This window comes from Petaurus breviceps, unplaced genomic scaffold, assembly GCF_028583685.1.
Source record: "Petaurus breviceps papuanus isolate PSGF00001 unplaced genomic scaffold, PetGlider_PUasm1.0 90881, whole genome shotgun sequence".
NCBI lineage: Eukaryota > Metazoa > Chordata > Mammalia > Diprotodontia > Petauridae > Petaurus > Petaurus breviceps.
The window spans coordinates 7,231,498-7,253,437 of NW_027187369.1; the positions used below are offsets into that span (position 1 = coordinate 7,231,498).

The 21,940-nt window shown below is 45.3% G+C and overlaps 1 protein-coding gene across 5 annotated transcripts in view; it reads right to left on the minus strand.

Moving 5' to 3' along the window:
• The window catches only part of ENOX2 (ecto-NOX disulfide-thiol exchanger 2), a 291,168-nt gene that overhangs the window by 34,364 nt on the left and 234,864 nt on the right, over positions 1–21,940 (minus strand). For all 5 annotated transcript variants that reach the window (XM_069074066.1, XM_069074065.1, XM_069074064.1 and 2 more), the window contains 4 exons: positions 15,339–15,545; positions 12,812–13,045; positions 9,166–9,378; positions 6,740–6,846 (listed from right to left, as the gene is read on the minus strand). In XM_069074066.1, the coding sequence (XP_068930167.1) occupies positions 6,740–6,846; positions 9,166–9,378; positions 12,812–13,045; positions 15,339–15,545 (761 nt within the window). The remainder of the gene's footprint in view (positions 1–6,739; positions 6,847–9,165; positions 9,379–12,811; positions 13,046–15,338; positions 15,546–21,940) is intronic.

Sequence of the window (21,940 nt, forward strand, 5' to 3'; positions counted from 1 at the left end):
CCTCTGTATGCACCGTCCCCCCCCCCCCCCCCCCCCCGTGAAACGCATGCCACGCTCCGAGCTGCATCCAATCAGAGCTGCAGCAGTGAGTGCGTCATCCTGTTCTTCCCCAGTGATTTGCTTATTGAATAAAGGTACATTTTTTTGTTCACATTTACCTGTTTATTAAAATTGCTGTCAATGTTCATTAAAATAAGCCCTCCCCTGAAAATAAGCCCTCTGGTGTTTTTCTGTCCAAAAAAAAAAATAATAAGACAGTGTCTTATTATTGGGCAAACACGGTAGTAGTAGATGCTGAAGAAATACCTGAAGATGGATTGATGAAGAAGGTCTAGGCAAAGGGTGAGGAGAAATTGGAGGAGGAGAAGTCAGGGAAGACTTTGTGGAATAGGCATGTGATAAGATGATTTCAGCTCCACTTTATTTCCTATTCACTTAAGAAAAGCCAGTCACACCACTAGCTAGAGGCTGCCGAATCAAACGGAGACCTCGAACAGCAGCTCTGTTGTTATCTGGTTACTTTCTTCTCTGCCTGTCTACAAATTCCAGCTTGAGGTATCAGGTGGAGCTCCAGTGTTTACTAGCTAGTTTTCTGCTTTACCCTAATGTAGATCTTCCCTCACGACCATCTGTTCTTTGATGTTTAAATCGTTCTTTTTCTTGTTAGTGTCTTGATATTCCACTGTACTCATCCTCCCTGTGTAACCAAAACCTATACGATGTAGCCTAATCCTGATGCTTAGTCTCATGGGTTTGTTTGTGCTGTGGCCACACTCTCTACACTGTAGATTTGGTGACTGATGATAGTACCCAATCAATGTCCTCCCCCTGTGATTTTATCAAAGGTGGTACCTGAGCTATCTTAAAGGAAAGGGCTTTAAAAATATATGCACAGGGAGGATAGCAAACAGATCATTCCAGACATAGAAGACAGCATGAGTAAAGGCATGGAGAAGGATGAGGGCAGATGAGCATGGGGGCGTGCAGAGTAGTTCTTTTCAATGTGAACAGAGAGTACAGGAGCCAGGCCAGTAGTGAGAGAAATGGGGGAGACAACAAGGACATCCATATGTATAATACAATACAATATAATGTAATGTAATGTATTATAATGTCAATCAACTAAAATATAGCAAGTAATTTCAGGGAAGGGAGGCACTAACATCTAGGGTAATTAGGAAAGGCCTATTTTTCACAGGACTTAAGAAATATTTATTGTGTTGTATTTTATGGTTAGCCAGACTTCGCTTGAAGACCTCCTGTGACAGAAAACTAGCTATTTCCCAAGGTAACCCAGTGCATTTTGGATGTTTTGTCAAGTGGTTTTTCATATTAGTCAAAATGTGTTTCTCTGTAACACCCACCCTCCATTCCTGGTTTCCATCTCCTAAGGCCAACCATAACAAGACTTGACCAACCCCCTTTTACATGACAACCTTAAATAACGGGAGGACAGAGTTCATGTTCTCCCTTCTCTAGACTAAATAACCTCAGTCCCTTCAAGTTATCCTGGTACTGCCTGCTCCCCAGTTCTTGCCCCACTGGGATAAGTGTTGACATCTATTCCACATGGCTTGAAGTTCAGCAAAGCCAATTTGACATTTACCATTTCCTCTGATCACAGAGCGCCATAAAGGGGCTTCCTTGTCCTATCCCATTAAAGAGGCAGAAAGAGACACCCCCTAAAGGCCTCCATGAACCCTGCAGGAAGCATGTATTTCCCTTCTGGTCAAGTTGGCCATGATCTTTGAGCCTTGTTACTTTGCAAAGGAGGGCCCTGCTACCAAGCTGGGTGGTCCTGTGAAGCACCTAGCTCAAGCCCTGGCTAAGTGTCCTGTAGAGAAATTGTTTGGAGCTTTGTAGGAATCTCTAGTTGTGACTTCAGTGGCCTGTTGGCTTTGGCACTCTGCACAGTAATAAAAAGCACTCTCATTCTTAGGGTTTGATGGATTATCTCACAACTACAGGATGACAGACCGAGGGCAAATGTCATCTTCAGTGGGCATTATTGGAAGGCCAAAGGATAGGGAGTGACTTGTTCAAGGTCATGTAGCTAGTAGGTGGTAGGTATGGGAACCTGAACCCAGGGCCCCTAAGTACAAATCCAGTGTTGTTTCCATGGTACCTTGGGGATGGTATCTAACAATATATGCAGCATTCCACCCTGGTAATGTAGTCCCCCATTTCCATGGCAGAAGGGGAGAGATCTGGTTTATTGTCTGTTCTTGAAGACTTTTGCTAGTTTTCCATTTATGTAGTGTTAAACTTCCTGTTAATTATTTTTTAATCTATACTACTGCATTCACATGCAGATTCTTCTTTTGGTTCTGCTTATTTTCCTCTCCATTAATCTTACTTTGTTCTCTGAATTCCTCATTTTTGCCATTTCTCACTGTACAATAAAACTCCATCACATTTCACGTACCACAGGTAGGTTTTTTTCAATCATTTCCAATCTATGGACAATCTATTTCTAGTTCTTCACTATCACAAAGAGTACTGCTATAACTGTTTTGGCACATACTGTATCTTTGTTTCTCTCTTTGACTTACTGGAGGTGGACTTATTGACTTATTTATATGCCCAAACGGTGGGTTCACTAGGTCAAAGGGTATGGACAGTTAGTTACTTTCCTTGTATAACTTCATTTTCTAGAAGGGGCTAGACTAATGGGCAGTTCTGCCAACAGCCTATTAGAGTGCCTATCTTGCCATAGTCCCTCCAACACTGACTGTTTGTAGTTTTTGGTCATCTCTGCCAATTTGTAGGGTATGAGGTGAAATTATATGGGCTGACTTGTTTGCCTTTCTCTTACTATTAGTGATTTGGAGCATGTTTTCATATGACCATTTGTAGTTTACAATTCTTCTTTTGAAAACTGCTTGTTGATTATCTCTTGGGAAATTACACATTTATGGCAAATCTGGATATCAGGATTTTTTGTTAGCTGCAACTTATATAACTGCAAAATAGTTTAAACTACAGCCCCATGGGCTAGAAATGCACTAGTCATCTCCTTTACTTCTACTAAAAGGAAACACTGTTCCAGAATATTCTTCTAGAACAGCTGGCAGGAAGAAATGGTTTTACTTTTTTTAGAGTGGGAGGACACGTGTAGCTCATTCATGCTACTGGGAGAAGTGCCTGGGAACATGTAGGCAAATGCTTAATACTCCAACCTTGTATTTGCATAATGTACTTAAAAAAAACCTTTCACACATATTGTCTCGTTGGATTTTTCATAATAAGCACAAGATATAATAGAGCAGGGACTAATCTCTCCACTTTATAGATTGGGAAACTGAAGTGTTAGAAAGGCTTATGTAGGATCACGATGCAACATGGTACAGAAGAAAGAGTGCTGGGTGTGGAGTCAGGAGACCTGAGTCCGAGTTTTGGTCCAGACACTTACTAGTTATGTTACCTTGGACATATCCTTCCTATCTCTGAGCCTCAAAACTCTCCCCTTCCTTTAAAGGGGTCTAAAGACACTCACACTGCAATCTTAGAGGGTTGTTATGAAGAAAGCACTTTGCAACCCTTTAAGTCTTAGAGAAGAGTGTTCTACCACTATCATTGAGATGGGAATGGCCAGCAGATGGACCATGGCAGGGTTGGCTCCTAAATCCTAGCCTTGTGACCTTTCAAGTAAACCCTGTAAAGAAGTCAGGGAACACAGGAGAGGCATCCTCCAAATTCAAGCTAGGGGAGAGGCTGAGCTGGGAAAAGAATGCTAGGATGTGCTTCTACAAGCCTGATAAATGTTAGAGACCCAGAGCTAAGAATTGGAATTGAGTCACATGAGTGGAATTATACCCTAGGATTGGGGGAAGGAACCAGCTTTGGAGTGAAACTCTACAGGAGGCTGCCCATGTGGTTTGAGAGGCTCAAGCCTGAGTAAGGTCTGTCTCACTGCTTCCATCGATCTGTGAGCTCATCAGTGTGAGGCTCTGGGCTGCTGAACATCCATGTTATGGGTACCCATGCAGTACTTGGGCTAGCTATCTGTTAGCCTTGCAGTTGCTATGGGACTGGCCCACCTTCTTTTCTGATCATGCATTTCCTGGTGGCTTCTAGTTACTTCTTGCATGTAAGTTATTTTAGGCAATGGGCTTGAGATTACTTATACCTACTGTGTCTCTATTGCCCCTTGGGGCACTCACAACTCTATTCTTCAAAAAATATCATATTCCACAATTCGCAACCATAGCACCAGAAGACTACTGCTAAAAGAACATCTGATCATTAATACCAAGTGAGGCTCAAAACAGGGAGATGTATGTTTGACCAAAGTGCTGACTGCTGTCATGAAGGATGTCCTGTGCAGTCTAAAGAGGAGAGGGATTTCCTGTGTTCCTCCCATGAGCTACTATTTATGGTAGCATTGTGTTGATTATACTGAACCCCAAAACACTACAGAGCCTCCTTGATGAGATTCACAACTACTCGAGAATTTATCCTAACAATCTACACAGGACAAAACAAATGGATGAAGAATGCCCCCACTATCTAGACTGTCATACAGTTCAATAGATACTCCATCGAGTTAATCATCAGTATATATTTCTTGAGCAGGTATCACAAATTAATGATGAACTGGGCTCAGAATTGAATGAATAAAAGGAGGATAGTGGGCTGTATTGTTTTTTGGGAATCCAGGCAGCATTTTCAAGGATCACAAGCTGCTCCTTCATACAAACTCTCAGCTTTTTCTTTTTTCTTTTGCCTTTTGGAGGGAAATTGGGGTTAAGTAACTTGCCCATGGTTACAGCCTTTTCTTTTTCAAATACACAATTCTTCTGAGTAAGGGATTTTACTGAATAGCAGAGGGGGTAAGGATTGGGACGTGGTGGAGTGGAAAGAACTGCACTCTTCAGCTCCGAAGGCTAGGATTCAAGTGTCAGCTCTGCTTTTTTTTTTTTTTTAAAGCAATCAGCGTTAAGTAACTTGCTCAAGGTTACACGGCCAGTTATTTCTGGGTGTGGTGCTAAGTATCTGAGCCCAGATTTGATCCCCAGGTCATCCCGACACTGGAGCTGGTGCTCTTACTCGCTGAGCCACCTGGCCGCCCCTAAGCAATCGGGGTTAAATAACTTGCTCAAGGTTACACGGCCAGGTGTTTCTGGGTGGGTGCTAAGTGTCTGAGGCCGGATTCCATCCCCAGGTCATCCCGACACTGGAGCCGGTGCTCTTACTCGCTGTGCTACCTGGCTGCCCCATCAGCTCTGCTTTTACAAGCCATCTGACCTTAGGTAAGTCCCCTCCCTTCTGTGTTTCCTAATCTGCCCAGTGAGGCTAACAGTACCCTCTACCTACCACCTCTATCATGGAGTGCTGAAATGTGACAAGACATGTGGAGGTACTTGGAAAAGATAAAGTATTATATAAGATTAGCTATTAGCATCCATTTCTTCAAGATTCATTGAGGTCTATACGTGTTTTTTCAGCATCCCCCTTGGTGAAGACAAACCTTTCCACCTCTTCATTTTTCAGTTCTGATTTCGATCATATACATCCCCTGTCATAGTCCCAGGGCCATACAGAAAACCTCATTCTGGCTTCAGTGTAGACATAGGTTATCTTTAATACAAAATCAGAGTAAGCTGGTGGAAAGAATTTCCCCAAAGCAGCTTAGCCAGCTTGGTGCCCTGGGGAAACTAGGCAGTGTCCACATGTGACTGCCAGGACCCTTGAATAAATAAATCATTAGGCCTCCCCTTGCTACAGCACTTTAAAATGGATAAAATATTCTCTTCAGAACTGCCCTATTGGGTAGGTACTGAAAAAAGTATCTTCCCCACCTTACACAAGAAAAATCCCAGATTTACAGAGTTTCAGAATTGGAAAGGGTCTCAGCGGCATCTACTCCAACCCAAACCTAAAACAGAATTCCCTCAACAACATTCTTTAGTCTCTGCTTGAAGCCTCCCAGTGAGAGAGGATAGCCCATTCTGTTTTGGGATAGCTTATTATTAAGAAGTAGGGGTGTTCCCCCTTAAATCAATCTGAAATTGGCCTCTCAGTAACTCCCCACCCCCAGTTCCTGGTTCTGCTCTTTGAGGCCAAACAGAACAAATCTAATCTCTCTTCCACATCAGCCTTTCTAACACTTGGAGACAGTGGAATCTTCTCTTCTCTAGGTTAACATCCCCCCATTTCTTTAACCTTTCCTTGTATTGCCTGGACTTGAGGCCATTCATCATCCTGTTTGCCCTTCTCTAGAGACTTTCTACCTTATCAATGTCTTTTCTAAATTAAAATGACCTGCCCAAGGCCACACAGATTGTCAATGGCAGAGACAGGATCTGAGCCCGGATTTCCTGACTCCAAATCGAGTGATCTTTCCACTACATCATGTAAATATGATAGAGGCCCAATCTAATTAAGCCAAGGGTATTCATTATTGCTGGTATTAATCACAGGGTATTAATTATCACACAGGCCTCACTAGCTCAGAGAGGGGGAGACTTAGCATGATCCTGGCCCTGTTCCCACCACCAAGATTTCTCTTCCGTGGAACGGACTAGAGACAAACCAAGTACATTTATGATCTTTTTAGTGTTGGAAGTTCAGAGCATGGGACAAGTCAAAATACACATCCTATGGCATTTCAATGGGGCCTTGTTGTGAGTATGGCAGCAGGCCACTACTTAACTCCCAGCTAACTTCCCAATTAATAGGTTGTTAAGGAAAGAAACTGTCTCTGGGGTGGGGGCTAAAGAGAATAAAAGTTACCAACCTCAGCTTGTTTGCACCACACACTGATGTTCTTACGCTGGGCTTTGGTAAAATGGTCCCATGCTTTCTGTTTGGAGGCAGAATGGTAAACGGCCACTATCTGCTCAACTGTAGAGTGAGGTCAGAAGTCACATGGATCCAGAATGTCATCCAGAGAGGGCAGCATTGAGGAGCAAAAGAGAGAGAAAAGGAAATCAGGTAGATGGCTTGCTGGACCCATTTGCTACCCTCCCCTATTCTTGTGGGCTAGGCCATGGCCATGCTCAGCAAAGAGGACCTCAGAAAAGGGGGCAAGGAGCACTGCCCCATCAGTAGCCAACTGGAGGAAAGGGAACTTGACAAGTGACTGTGGTAAAGTGGAATATGTGCTGATGAGGGAGTCGTGTGACAGTTCAACCTCAAGGGCTGGGATGGCAACATCATGGTGCCTGACAAAGATCTAGGGAACTGAATCAAACTCCTTCAGGGGAAGAAACTGAGGCCCATATGGGAAAAAGGATTTTCTCAAGGTGGAAAATCCAGGAATAGAACCCAGGGCTTTTAGGGGAATCATCCCCTTATTGGCTTTCTTTTCTCTTTTTGTCTCATCTAAAGTAGAAAGGTTTACTGTAGTGAGCCATGAGATAAGATGAGAGAGAGAAAAGAGAAGAGAGGAGAGATGAAAAGGAAAGAGAAGAGGAGAAAAGAGGGGTAGGGAATAGAGAAAAGGGAAGGGAGGAGAGAGGAGAAGGAGACAGAGATACAGTAGGAAGGGAGAGAGAGATCAAAATAGAGAAACAGTCCTTCCTTCATGGCTGCCACCATGGCCACATTGGTCCTTCTTAGTACAGTTGGATGCTTCCTCTGTTTTTAAATGAATTATACCCCAAACCCTAGCTCTCTCTCTCTCTCTCCACTGGATCCTACCTTCCAAAACAGATGGATTTGATCCCAGACCCTCTTCAGCAGGCTGGCTGAGATGGTGAACTGGTTTGTCAGGAAGGACACTTGCAGAAGTGTAGTGTGGGAATGCTTTGTAGGACTCATTAAAGGCTATCTGGCGAAATGTGGCCAACCTTTGGACTGCTCATTCTGTGGAGTGTCCACAAAAAGTAAACCAATTGGGACAACCTAAAGGTTTCTGTTCCTCAACTTATCACGATATTGTTTCATTCTTTGTCTTTGCATGCCCATTGTAAGGCACATGGCAGGCTTGTTTGACTGATGGGTTGATCAAGTGCTTTCTCTTATTGCTTCTTTCCTCTGTGGGCTTGGAGACTTCCAGAGTCCATGCCCATATTTGTTACCAGATTAAAAACGGACAACAGAAAATTTACTGTAAGTCAAATGATACCTGCTACAGGATATAGACAGTATGTGGGCAAAGTGAAGCTTTCATGCTTAAAAAACATCTCTCTAAAAGTCTCTGGGGGAATGGGGTCCTCCCTGAAAAGCCCTGTATCTCCATCCAGAAACTGTTAAAAAATGTTTCAATTCTTCAAGGAGCCATGATTTTATTAGTGTGAGAACTTCTTCCACTCAAGGAGATGGCAACCCTCTGATGTTTTAGGAAATGCTCTTTATGAATTGTGGTTGAAAAATTGGTGGGCGGCCTGGTGTTAAGGCCTTCTCCCCATTAAGCCTGACTGGGATTCCAGTGACAAATATGCAGGCCATTACTGGGTTTACATGAAAAGTCTTTCCACCCTAGTAAGGTCCTGCAGAACCCAGGGCTTTCCATGCCATGCCGAAGCATAAAAGGACTTGAGTGGGCTCATAAATATCCCTGAGAAGCGATCCATTTGAATGCGAGCTTCACATGAGATGTTGGGGCCGGACTTGGCTTTAGAGCCGTGTTTCTCTGTACAAAAGGACAACTCACTTCCTCCCCAGTGGTGTTTCCCATGCCCCACAAAGCGGGTCAGAGGGAAGGAAGCTCAGGGTCAAAAGCAGAAGCATCCCACTCAAAGCAATCACTTTGTCCAAGGTCACTGTGTGGCCAACTAACGGAGTCCCTGCAAGCTCATTAGAAGATAACGAGCTCAAAGGCTGATGCCCTCTCTTACCCTTGGTGACCAAATTTGGAACTCATCTCCATGGCCTGTGGTCATGTCAACTGACCTCAAATATGGACGATAGTGCAAACAAATGACACAGGGAGGGGCCACTGTCATAGTCCTCAGTGCCCCCAAGGAGCTGAGGTAGATGCACCACAGAGACTCCATTTAGGAGATGATCTTACTTTTACGCTTTGGGAATTGATTCCATTACCTGAGTAACTAACTTGAGTAACTCAACTGTCTTGCACAACTAATGGAATGAGTCAACCAGGAAGGAATTCAGTGAGTTGGCTCACGATCTCAGAACTCATATTGTTTCTGTGTCAACTCAGAAAGATAAGTGATGGAGCCCTGCTCCCTCCCCGTCCGCCCCCAGAGCACGACTCACATTGGACCAGGATCCCTGTCAGGGCCTGCTTGAACTTCTCCTTGGCCTCCTCCATCCCCTTCTCATGAGCTGCCTTCTCGTTGACCAGGCGGCGGATGTGGCTATTGGCCGACTGGATCATGGAGTAGAAGTTGTTGGCGCTTCGACGGTTCACCTCCCCACGCTCTATCCAGGTCAGCAGTGTCTGCACTGCTTCAGAGAATTTGGAATCATCTGAGGAAGAGGGAGAATCCTTTGAGTCATCCCAGCTGGTCAGGTCCCAACCAGTCCATTTCCCCAACATGTTGGCTCCTCCAGGGACAACTTAGCAGGGGTTCTCAAAGCATGGCTGGCACCTCCTCTTCTTCCTCCTTACAGGAGTTTACAAAAGTGCTGCTGAAGGGAGGATCATTTCTTCTTTTTAAGGGGTAGGAATAGGGACTGGACCTAACTCCTGGACTAGGAAACTTTCTACCAGTGGAGTTTATAGTCTAGGATAGCTAGTTGCCTCAAGCAGTGAGAGGCAAGGTGATTTGCACAGGGTTATGTGACCCCAGTGTGATATAATCACAGAAAGGACCTTGAATTAGGTCTTCCTAGCTTGAAGACCAGTTCTATGGCCACTATGCCATATTTGGTTTCTTCTAACAAGATCCTTCTCAACACTGAAGTTTTACACACTTCCTAGTGGTGCTCTATTGGGCATAATCCACATATGGGTTATCAGGGAACTTCTCAATCCTATAATCCTGTGACTTGATGCACATATTAATATGGCCCAGGATTGATGACTTTCTCAGTGTGGACACTGACCTCCCTCTAACTCCTGACATAGATTACAACCCCTCTGGGTCTTGGCAGATGGCCTTAGTGAGCTGCCATGGCTGGGATAACAGCCATCACCCAGTAGACAGGTCATCATTCTGGTGAAGGGTCTGTCAGTCACCAACCATTGATTAAGCTCCAGGCACTGGGCTCTGTGCTTGACCTACATAGATCCAGATTCACTCAAATATGAAAATGAAAAAATTTATTCTGATTTCACACAGCTGTAGAGTAGATGCAAGCCTTAAGAAACAGGGCCCTATAATACATAGATTCTTTTTTTTATTTTTAAAATTCTAGGATTCTCTGCTTCTACTTGAAGGACTCTAAGAAACAGTTTACATTTCTCTAGTGCATTAAAGTTTCAGAAGTGCTGTCTTTATAACCGCCTTGAGAGTAAGCAGCCCAAGTAACACTATGCTCATTTCATAGAGGAGGAAAGTGAGGCCCAGAGATTTCGAAGTGACTGACTAGTTTGGGGCAAGGCCTACACTCTTTCCAACGATAATGAGGAGGTCATGTCCCCTTGGATATTGTGGTCAAGGTAGGCTGGTACCTACTGGGAGTCTCCACAGTCACCATGCTCTGGAGAAAGGAGGTAGCCATTCTTGGGGGCCACAGAAACCCCTATTTCTAGCTGGCGTGAGTTCGTCTATGGAGGGAAAACAGAGAAGGCCTTTGGAAAGAGGGGGCCTACTGGGTCTAGGCCACAGATGAAATTGACTAAAGTGGGAGGTGTGAAACCAGCTACTCCTCTCTACTGAGGGACACAATCAATGGACAGGACCGTTATCCCTGGGGCACAATGAGTTGGAGCTTTACAAATGAAGGCACTAAGGTAGAGAGAAGGAAGGCCACTTGACCTCGCTCACACAGATCATCCATCAGTGGCAGAGCTGAGATCTGAACTCCATATCCACGGCTGCTCTCTCCACTGCACCACTGCTGGTTCTCAAGTTACAAGCTCTAATCTACTGGGGATAAACGGAGCCACAAGAATCCAGGATGGGAAGGTGAGGACAAGGAACTTAACTCACTTGTGTAAGAAAAGCATTCATCTGGTGACAACTGTGTGCAGAGCACAGTGGGCTTGGTGTTGGAGGAGAAAGAAGATTTAGAAAAGACAGGGTCCCTGCCCTATGGAATTTGTAATCTACTAGAGTAATAGAATGCATGCAGATTTTGGTTGTTTATTTGTTATTCAGTCTTGTCCAACTCTTTGTGACCCAATTCGGGGTTTTCTTGGCAGAGATACTGGAGGGGTTTACCATTTCCTTCTCCAGCTCATTTGACAGATGAGGAAACTGAAGCAAACAGGGTGAAGTGACTTGCTCAGGGTCACCCACCTAGGAAGTGTCTGAGGCTGCATTTGAACTCGGGAAAAGCAGTCTTCCTGACTCCAGGCCTGGTGCTCTATTCATTACATGCAGAACCACCTAACTGCCCTGTATATACAGAGAGAGATATATAGTGCAGGATAAGTAGGCAGCTAGGTGGCACAGTGCATAGAGGGCTGGGCCTAGAGTCAGGGAGGCCTGAGTACAGATCTGGCCTCATACACTTACCAGCTGTATGACCCTGGGCAAGTCACTTACTTCTGCCTGCCCTGGTTTCCTCGTCTGTAAAATGGGGACAATAACAGCACCCACCTCTCAGGGTTGTTGTGAGCATCGAATGAGATAATACTGGCACATGGTAGAGGCTATATAAAGGTTAGCTATATGTTTCTCAGAGCGGGCATGAACAAAGGGCTACCAGAGCTAAGCTGATCATAAGCTATTGACCTGGAAAGGACCTTCACTATCACCTAGCCCAGCCCCAATATTTTGTAGATGAGGAAACTGGGCATCAAAGCACTTAAATGACTTGTCCAAGGTCACACACCTAGTAAGTAGCAGGCTGGGGGAAGAAAGTCATTCTCAACATTGGAAAGGATAGGGGCAGCTAGGTGATACAGTAGATGCAGCACCGGCCCTGGAGTCTGGAGGACCTGAGTTAAAATCTAGCCTCAGACACTTACTAGTTGTGTGACCATGGGTATGTTGCTTAACCCTGATTGCCTCCAAAAAGACCAAACACTGGAAGGGAACAGGGAAGGCTTTCAGAGTTGGTTTTTAAGGGCCAGGGACCAGATCTGGGATGTCATTGGTATAGGGAACTCTCAGACAAGGAGGACACTGCCATTACCAAGCCAGGTCAGCACCTTTTCCATAATCTCTAGTCCTCAAGGTCTCCCTAGAATGTTAGCTAAGGGTCATAGCAGCAGGATGTGTCAGAGGCGGGGCTTGAACCTGGAGCTTCCTGGCTTTAAAGCCAGCTTTCTCCCCATTACACTAGGCCATCCCTCCAGGGCAAACTTACTGTGAAATAAGGGAGGAAGAGCTGAAGAGGCAAAAAGAGTGGGGGAAACCATTCCAGGAATGGGGAAAAAGCAATGAGGGGAGGTCCATAGTATACTTGGGGGAAAGAAAGTGCTTTAAGACTTAAAGCACCCACAAACATCAGGCATCGTCATCATCATCATTAATAACAAAGTAATTCATTTTAATTAGTTCATAACATTCCTAACAATGTATTATCCAGTGACACTGGAGTATACAGGACAGAGCAGACACTAAAAGGAGATTGAAATGGAAAGGCAGGCTGGTGCTAGGTTGTAGGGAGCTTTGAATGCCAGGCAGAGGAGCCTGAATGGAACTCAGGAAGAAGTAGGGAGCCACTGCAGATGTGTGAGCCATGGAGTGACATGATTTTGTTGGGGAAAAGCAGGTGAGATTGGGAATCTTCAAGGTCAAGTTCTTTACTAAAAAGGGGGATGCCCAAGTATAAGAAGAACCTTTACCTTTCAGTTTCTCGGCCACAATGCTGCACTCATGGTCTGAATAATGAACAACAGGAGGTGGAGATGGAGGCCGGAAGCGCTCCTCTTCCATGCGACGGCGGTGGCGCTCCTCCCGGGCCAGCATGCGCTGCTTACACTCCCATTCATACAAGTCATCCCGGGCCTGGGCAAAATCCACGTGGAGGCGGCCAGTGTCCTTCTTGTCAGTGCTTGAGCCCAAGCGGATGCGGTACCCTGATGGCCAGAGCCGGGATGGAGAGAAGGGGAGGGGGCAAAAGCAGCTCAGCACAGACCTGGTACCCACCTACAAAGATCTGCAGAACTTGATAAATGTCAGAGAATTAGAGCAACACAGCATGATCCCCATTTTCAAGATGAGAAAACGAAGCCTCAGAAGCTTGCTTCCAAGATCACATGACTAACTGATGGCAGAGTCAGGATTCAAACCCAGGACTCCTGATTACAAGTCCTACATTAATTTCACTATGTTACGCTGCCTTTTACTAACTCCCATACAGCCTACAGTCTGATTGCTAAGCTTCCTTCTGCCTCTAAAGACTGATCACAATGGAATTATAGGCCTGCTGGATTAAAAATGGAACTTTGGCTCTTTGCAGGAAAGTTGTGATGGTCACAGAAGCTCAAGCATGAAGGGCTCACAGCGGCTGGGGAGGCCACCCTGTACCTGAACAGTTATCCCTGGCACAACATCCCCAAGTGGGCATCAGCTCCCAATTACCCAGGGCAACCCACTCCACTTGGGGATAGTTTTCACAGGGCAACGTTTTTCCTTTTGCTCCTTTCCACCTTCCCTCCCCACTGCCAATGCCTGGAGGCAGCTGGTATGTCCCCCCATCCCCCTGGAGTCTTCTCTTTGCTAGGCTAAACATCCCATCCCATGTCCTTTCATACAATCTTTGGATGGCATGATCTCAAAGCTCTTTGTTCTCCTTATCACTCTCTTATAATGCTCTATCAATGTCCTTTCTGAAACGTGACACCCTACAACAGAACACTATATTCCAGATGTGTTCTGGTCAGGGCAGAGTACAGTGGCACCACCACCCCAGCCTAATTTTAGAGCCCTATTATCTGCTCAGGTAAGAGGCAATTTTTCCTCCTCCAATTTTTCTAGAGCACTCCGGAGCTCTGCTTTACTTCTCTCCCATTGTGTAGTATAGATCATATCCTGTCCACAACTCTGATTAGAGAAGAGAGGCAGCTGGTGTATCAAAAGCAGCAATGGAACCTGAGTCGGAAAAAACATGGAGTTGAGGGGCAGCTAGGTGGCGCAGTGAATAGAGCACTGGCCCTGGAGTCAGGAGGACCTGAGTTCAAATCCGGCCTCAGACATACTTACTAGCTGTGTGACCTTGGCCAACTCATTTAACCCCAATTGCCCTCAAAAAAAAAAAACATGGAGTTGAATCCCATGTCTGAGTCTCATTGACTATGTGACATCAGTCATGTTAACTTGCTACTCTGAGTTTTAGTTTCTTTATCTGTAAAATGGGCACAGTAATAGTCCTATACTAGAAAGATCATTGGACCTGGGGTCAGGAGACTGATTCCTATACCAGCTCTGCCATTTGCAAACTTGGTGACTTTGGACAAGTCATTTATTTATCCTCTTTGAGTTTCAGTTTCCTTATGTGAAAACTGGGGCATGAGTAAGCCACTGACTGTCACTACTGATCCCTTCCAGGTATCTGCATATGAATCCTCTATGATGATATTTAATCTGAATAAATGCAAATTTAAAAACAACAATGACAACAACAATATGCCCAGATGTGGGATGGTGGGGATGCCAAGGCAGGCTGTGTGCAAAAGATCTGGGGGCTTTAGTGAATTGTGAGCTCAACATGAGCAGTGGTAGGAGGGGACAGCCCAGAGCCACTGACCTCAGGATGCGCATTCAGAGCTAGGGAACTTATTCTGCCCATGGAGCCCCAGATTCAGTCATGGGGGCCCCATTTTAGGCTGGACAGTGTCCAGAGAAGGACAACCAGCCTTCCTCCGTCTGACAGTGGCATTGATTTCTCTCACATTTTGTAGCTTACAAAGTATTCTCCTCGATTACAAACCCATGAGGCAGGTATCACAAGTACTGCTGACCACATTTGGTTTAGCTGGAAGGGACCTCAGAGGCCTAGATCTAGTCCAACTCCCTCATTTTACAGGAGAGGAAATGGAGGCCGAGGGAGGGAAATGGGCTCACCCAAGGTCACACAGCTAACAAGTGGGAGAGCTGGGATTTGAACTTGAATTCTTCTGATTCCAAATCCAGTGCCATTTCTACTATATCATTCTGCCTCTAATGTGAATCTCCGAGATGTCAACAGGGGAATGTGCAAGAAGAAGGAAAGGGGCTGGCCAGGCCAATAAGCTGGAAAGAATCCCTGGAGGAGAAGATGTGGGAAAACTTCCCACAAAGCATCTCTGCAGCAGATGGATGGATGTCCCCCGCTGTGTTCTCCCATACTCTGTGATCGGTGACCACAATCATTAGGCCGCATATACCTACCAGAGAGATATAGGGCTTTGTCCACCATGAACTCCTCAGCAAAGCGAATGTGGCAGAAATTTTTCTTGCTTTTTCGGATAGCAATGATTTCCCCACAATGTTCAAATACTTCCATGATGATCTGCTCTGTTGCATTCTCTGGAAGACCTCCTACAAAGACTGTTTTGCATCCTGGGGGTCTTTCCCGGGTTGCAGGTGGTGGAAGATCTAAAAATGATGGAAATAATGGTTGGAATGGAAATGGATGCTCATAAGTATCAGCCCCCCACTGAGACCCACAGTGTGGATTCATGGAAGGTTTGAATCAAAAAATTCTTCCTACCTCTGTGACTTTGGGTAAGTCACTTCACCTTGATGTCCTTGGTTTCTTTGCCTATAAAATGAGAATATTGGCCTAGGTGGTCTCTAAGAGGCCTTCAATCAAAATCCCATGACATTATGATCATAAAAAAGCTGCCAAGTATGAATCAGGAGACTAATTCTAGGCTCTATAAAGAGCACCTACTATGTTCCAGGCATCATACCAATATTATCTCATTTGATCTTCTCAACAACCCTGGGAAATAGATGCTGTTATTGTCCCTGTTTTACAGATGAGCAAACTGAGGCAAAAAAGGTTAGGCAACTTTCTCAAGGTCACACATGTAGTGAGGGTCAGAAGCTGGATTTGAAGTCAGGGCCAGTACTCTGTCCTGCTCCACCAGTTGCAAGACTGGAGTTTTGGTAGAGGCTAACAACAACAACAATAATAACTGACATTTTTATAGTGCTTTAAATCCATTGTCTCCCAGCACATAGTAGGTACTTAAATACCCGTTAGTTGGCTGACTTAAGAAACTTCTTTTTGGTTATGTGCTGGTGGCTTTATGAGAATCTCATCTGGTTCCAATCCTAAGCCTGAACCATCAGGCCCAAGTTTGGCCAGAATAGGGTAGAAAATGAGACTTAATTATCTTTGTCCCACAACCTAGCACACAGTAGGTGTTTAATAAATAGTTGTTGAATGAATGAGCTCACCAAACACTTGGCCCCTTTCTAATGCACTGCATCATAACTATTCATGTTGGAGTCTTACTCCTGTTACAGAGATGGGGCCTCCATGAAGGCAAATACACACACAGAGTAGTGGGGATATTAGGCCTTCACTCAGCCCACTGGGCTTAACCTTGCTTTTGGCAGCTGGTCTACTGGAGCCGAAACTCCAGTCTACTTGTGGAGTAATATGTGAGGAGGAAAAGGGAGATCCAGACAAAGTTCTCTGATAAATATGGAGGGGAAGAGTTATGGCTTTCAGGTGAGGGGATCAGGGAAGGCTTCAGAGAGGAGGTGGCACCTGAGTTGGGTCTTGAAAGAAGCATCTTGGATCTGCCTGGATTCTGGCATGTTGCCAGGCAGACAGCAGGCACTTAACCAATGGCTGTTAAAAAGAAAGAATGAAGAAAAGCAAGCTGGTTGGGGAAAATTGCTAACTCTGGTGAACTGAGTCACTGTGAATCTGCTTTAGAAGAGAATTCTCCTGCTTCACAATGTACTTTGTACCCACTCAGGCAGTATTCAGTGACTGTCAAGCCTGCCGATTCCCCTGCCACTGTTTACAGGTATCAAAGTGTTTCTAGTCAAAATTCTTGATTGTCGCTCATCAAGAAGAGGTGTGTGGGTTACTAGGTTTTCTGGGTGTAGGTTTTAGATCTGCAAGGATTGATTTTGTGTAATTCAATCTTTTCATTTAGCTCTTGCCAGGACTCAGCTACAGATTTTTAAAGAGCTTTAGTCTTAAATGAAGGAGCAATGAAACCATAGGCCTTTCTGTAAATGAGGAAGCTCAGGGAGGCCAATGTTAAGTGCCGCCCCAAGTCCAAGGGGTCAGAGCCGGAAAGGATTTTAGACATCATCTAATCTAACACCCCCCGTCCCCACCTCCCCACCCCCCCACCCCGCCCCATAAATGGCCTCTAGGGAGACCAAGTGAGAAAAGTAAGTTGGGGGAAGTGACTTTCCCACAGTCATGTTACTAGTAAACAGCAGAGCTAAGATTTGAAACCAGGGCCTTCTTGGTTTCATTGGAATAGAAATAGAGGCCTATTTCCATTACACTGGTTAAGGCTCGCAAAGTACCTTGCAAATATTCTCTCATTTTATTTTTGCAATTATTCTGAGAGGTGGGTGCTATTATCATCCTAATTTTACAGATGAAGAAACTGAGGCAGATAGTGGTGAAGTAGCTTGCTTAAGGTCACAAAGCCAGCTACTATCAGAGGCCCGATCTAAATTCAGTCCAATAGCTTATCTTCTGTGTCACCTAACCAATGTGTTTGTGTCCCCAGACTTTTGTCTTTCCAAAATCAGTTTATCAGACACATAACTCCTATGAAATGATGAAGCCTGGTAATCATGAGGCATACCAAGATGCAAATGACAGACCCTGACCCAAGGGAGCTTACAGTCTACTTGGAGGATAAGACATGATCTGAAATATGTGAGGAGGAAAGGGGAGACACAGACAAAGTTCTCTAATAAATACAGAGGGGAAGGGTGATGGCTTTCAGGTGAGGGGATCAGCGAAGGCTTCAGAGAGGAGGTGGCACCTGAGTTGGGTCTTGAAGGTAGAGATAAAGAGCGGGCAGATCCATTAAGAAGAGGAATAATAATGTTGTTGTTGAGTCATTTTTGTTGTGTCTGACTCTTGATGACCTCATTTCGGGTTTCTTTGGCAAAAATATGAGTGGTTTGCCACTTCTTTCTTCAGTTCATTTTGCATATGAGGAAACTGAGGCCTTAAGTATAACTGGTAACTTTATTCTGCAAAGGGGTTCACAGCATGAAAAAATTAAGAACCCCTGACATTTCAACCCCTTCATTTTACAGAAAAGGAAACTGAGGCCTATGTGATTATCCTAAGGTGAATCACATAGATAACAAGTATTGTTATATCTCAAATGTAAAGGCTGCCTTACTGGGAACTTTCAAGTGAATTTTCCAAACTCCAGAATTTATGCCATCAGCCCACTGTGGATGGTAGGATTCTGGTAGACTTTAAGTGGTGGGATGGTAGCAAGGAAGACAGTTCTGAAGTTGGATCACAAGTACTAATGCCTACTTTTCTTTCCCTGGAGTAGAAGATCCAAGCCTGATTGCATTCCCCGCCTAAAGGAGGTAACCCCCTGTCTTTCACTGGAGAGTCACTAATATCAGATCTTTTAAGGATGGAAGGGGCTAGAGCCCAGAGAGGAGAAGTGAACTTGACTAGGAGCCAGGTTTCACTGAAGTGAGAGGGGGGCAGGAGGGGAGGAAAAGGGGGTTATGTGCCACAGTAGATAGTACTGACAAAAATAAAATAAAAAAAGATGTCCAAAGGCCCAGTTCTAAATCTTGCCTCTGCTGTTTACTACCGTGTTTCCCCGATAATAAGACACTGTCTTATTATTTTTTTTGGACAGAAAAACCACCAGAGGGCTTATTTTCAGGGGAGGGCTTATTTTAATGAACATTGACAGCAATTTTAATAAACAGGTAAATGTGAACAAAAAAATGTACCTTTATTCAATAAGCAAATCACTGGGGAAGAACAGGATGACGTGCTCACTGCTGCAGCTCTGATTGGATGCAGCTTGGAGCGTGGCGTGCGTTTCACCCGGGGGGGGGGTACGGTGCATACAGAGGGTACTGTAATGTAGCGTGTAGCGCAGGGGATCACCTTCACTACAGTAGCAATCTCAATAGGGCTTATTTTCGGGGGAGGGCTTATTTTAGAGGAATCTTACACAGTAAGGGGAGGGCTTATTTTCGGGATAGGTCTTATTATCGGGGAAACACGGTACCTACATGTCCTTAGGCAAGCCATTTCTCTTTCCTTGGCCTGTTTCCTTATCTCTAAGATGAGGGTAGTGAACAATACTGGGATGATTTTCTGCTCCTGAAATAAAACCAAAAGCTCTCAGGGACTTTACCAAATGGTGGGGCCAAGGGCCTGTGGGGCTGGCAAAGGATCTCAGCCTCCTGAAAGCATGGGTAGTGGCCATCTCTGGTAAATGCCAGAGGAAGGAGGAGCTACCACCAGAAATTCTAGGCCTATCTCAGTAGCCCACTTCAGAAGATGAGTGGGGGCCACAAGTATTAGTGATAGAGATAGTTAGCCCTAAGCTTTAGGAAACCAGGGAGCCCTGGCTTTTGAAAGAGCTGAAGTCACTCAGAAGGCTGGCTACAATTTACATACTGAGGAGTCTTTCAGCTGATTTTATTAGCTAGTCCAAGATAGAAGGTCCCCTACATAATCCATGGGAGGCTAGATGTGGCTTAGTGGAATCTCCAATAATTGAGAGAAATTAGAAGACTGAGGAATCTTTACTGATACTCCATCTATGTTCTCTTTAACTGAGCCAGCCTGGTAGAAGAGGAAGAAGATGACTTTCTCCATATGCCTGGATATGACGCCTGGGGAGGGAGTGATATCACAAAGCCCGGAATCTTAGGATTGTAGAGAATAGGGGCTGGCAGGGTCCTTAAACGCAATTCAATTCAATAAGCATATATTAAATATACCAGGCATTGGTCTAAGTGCTAGGGACAGGAAAATGTAAGGATTCCCGAACTAAGGAACTCCTATTTTACTGAGGAAGTCATTTAGCCTCCCCCCCCCCAATTTTACAGAGGGGGAAACTGAAGCCCAGAAAAGGGAAGTGAGAACTTGGAATTAGACAGTATTAGACCTACAAGGGGATTTAATGGTCATTTGGTCCAATGCCTTCACTTACAGAGGGGAAAACCAAGGCGGGGTAGGAGGGGAGGAAAAGAGGGGCAGTGTGCCACAGTTGAGAGTAGTGACAAAAATAAAATTTAAAAAAGAAGAGAACTGATTCTAAAGTCCAAGGGTCCGGGCCCAAATCTTGCCTCTGCTGTTTACTACCTATGTGTCCTTAGGCAAGTCATTTCTCTTTCTTTGGCCTCAGTTTCCTTATCTGGAAAATGATGGTAGTGGAAAAGGTGACCTTTGGGGTCCCTTTCAGCTCTAAATCCTATGAACCTATCTCTGACAGCCAGCATAGTAGATGGTGCACCATATAGTAGATGGTGCACTGGATTTGAAGTCAAAAGGGTCTGGGTTAGAATCCTGCCTCAGATGTTAACTTGCTGTGGGGCCCTGGGTAAGTTACCCAACATCTCTGGGCTGCAGGTCCATCCTCTATAAAAATGACAGGATCTGACTGGATGACCCTGGGTGGTGGACAATGAAAATATCATTGTACCTGTTTTACAGAAGAGGAAAATGAGGCCCAGAGAGGGGCCACACAGTTCACAGCCAGAAGGAAGTTTTCTAAGCCCCGTCTCCTGACTCTGAGTCCACGTCTGTCTGAATGTCTGGAGTCCTTTGTCCTTTCAGGTTCTGCCCCATGTGCTGCTTTGCTCCTGACCACACTGAGTGTCAACAGGAGGGAGGTGCTTCAGGGGAAAGGGTCATGAGATCTTTGATCTGGAGATACACATGGCCTCTGAGACCGTCTGGTCTAACCATATCACTTTACAGGGGAGGAAACTGAGGCCCAGGGAGGGAAAGGGTCATGTAGCTAATATGTCTGTCCCAAAGGCAGGATTTGAAGCTGGGTCCTCAGACCCCAGAGCTCTAAAGCACATAGGTGGCCACCCCTGGGAAGCAGGGTTGAGTTGTGGGCACTTCCCCAATTCTAGCATTCCAGTGTCTGTTCTCTGAGAAAATCAATAGCCCTGGACAGGGCCAGCTGGGCTAACTCCTAGAGGGAGCCCGGAGCCCAGATGTCCTCTGCAGCATGTGGCTGAGCTGTGGGAGCCACATCAGACTGGAGACAGCCCAAGCCTCCTCTGTCTCACTGTCGCCACTCTCAGATCTCTTGTGCAGAAGGCAGCATGGAGTGATGGAGAGAGCACCGGATTTGGGGGCAGAGGTCCTGGCTTCACACCCTAGGCTCCTCTATTTACTGCCAGTCACAGGCCCTGGCTTTGAAACCTGTCTGTCGTGCTCACTACCTACATCACCTGGAACAAGGCATGCCTGCTCTCTGGGCCTCACCTTCTTCCTGGACTAGATGGCCTCTGAGGTACCTTCCAGATCTATGTCATGCTCTCTGGGCCTCAGTTTCTCTAACTGTAAAATGAGGAGGTTGGACAAGAGGATCCCTAAGGTCTCTCCTGTTTTCTGTTAATATTAATCTCCCCCTTGACAGCAATTAGCCCCTTTCTACCTGGGGGTTCTTACTTCTCACCTTCAGACTTCGATGCTGGTATAATGGAACAGGCACGGGATTTGGTGAAATCCTGAGCTCACATCCTGGCCCTACTACTTAGGAGTTGTGTGACTTTAGGCCTGGGGGCTCATGAAGTTAAAGGAGCTCCTAGATGAGGTCAGGGTCCCCCTACAGTGTGTGCTGTGGGCATGGCTTGGTTTTCCTTATCATACATTTAAGTACATGAAGACAAATTCCTGTGTTAAAATCTAAAAAAGCTTGTAACAACCCTCACCCTGATTCTAAGATCCAGAAAGCCCAATATAAGGTTCCCCATTTGTTGTTCTGACAGTCCCACTTGCTCCCCAGAAGACTGTTTCACCTAACCTGTGGGATGGGCAGTATCAA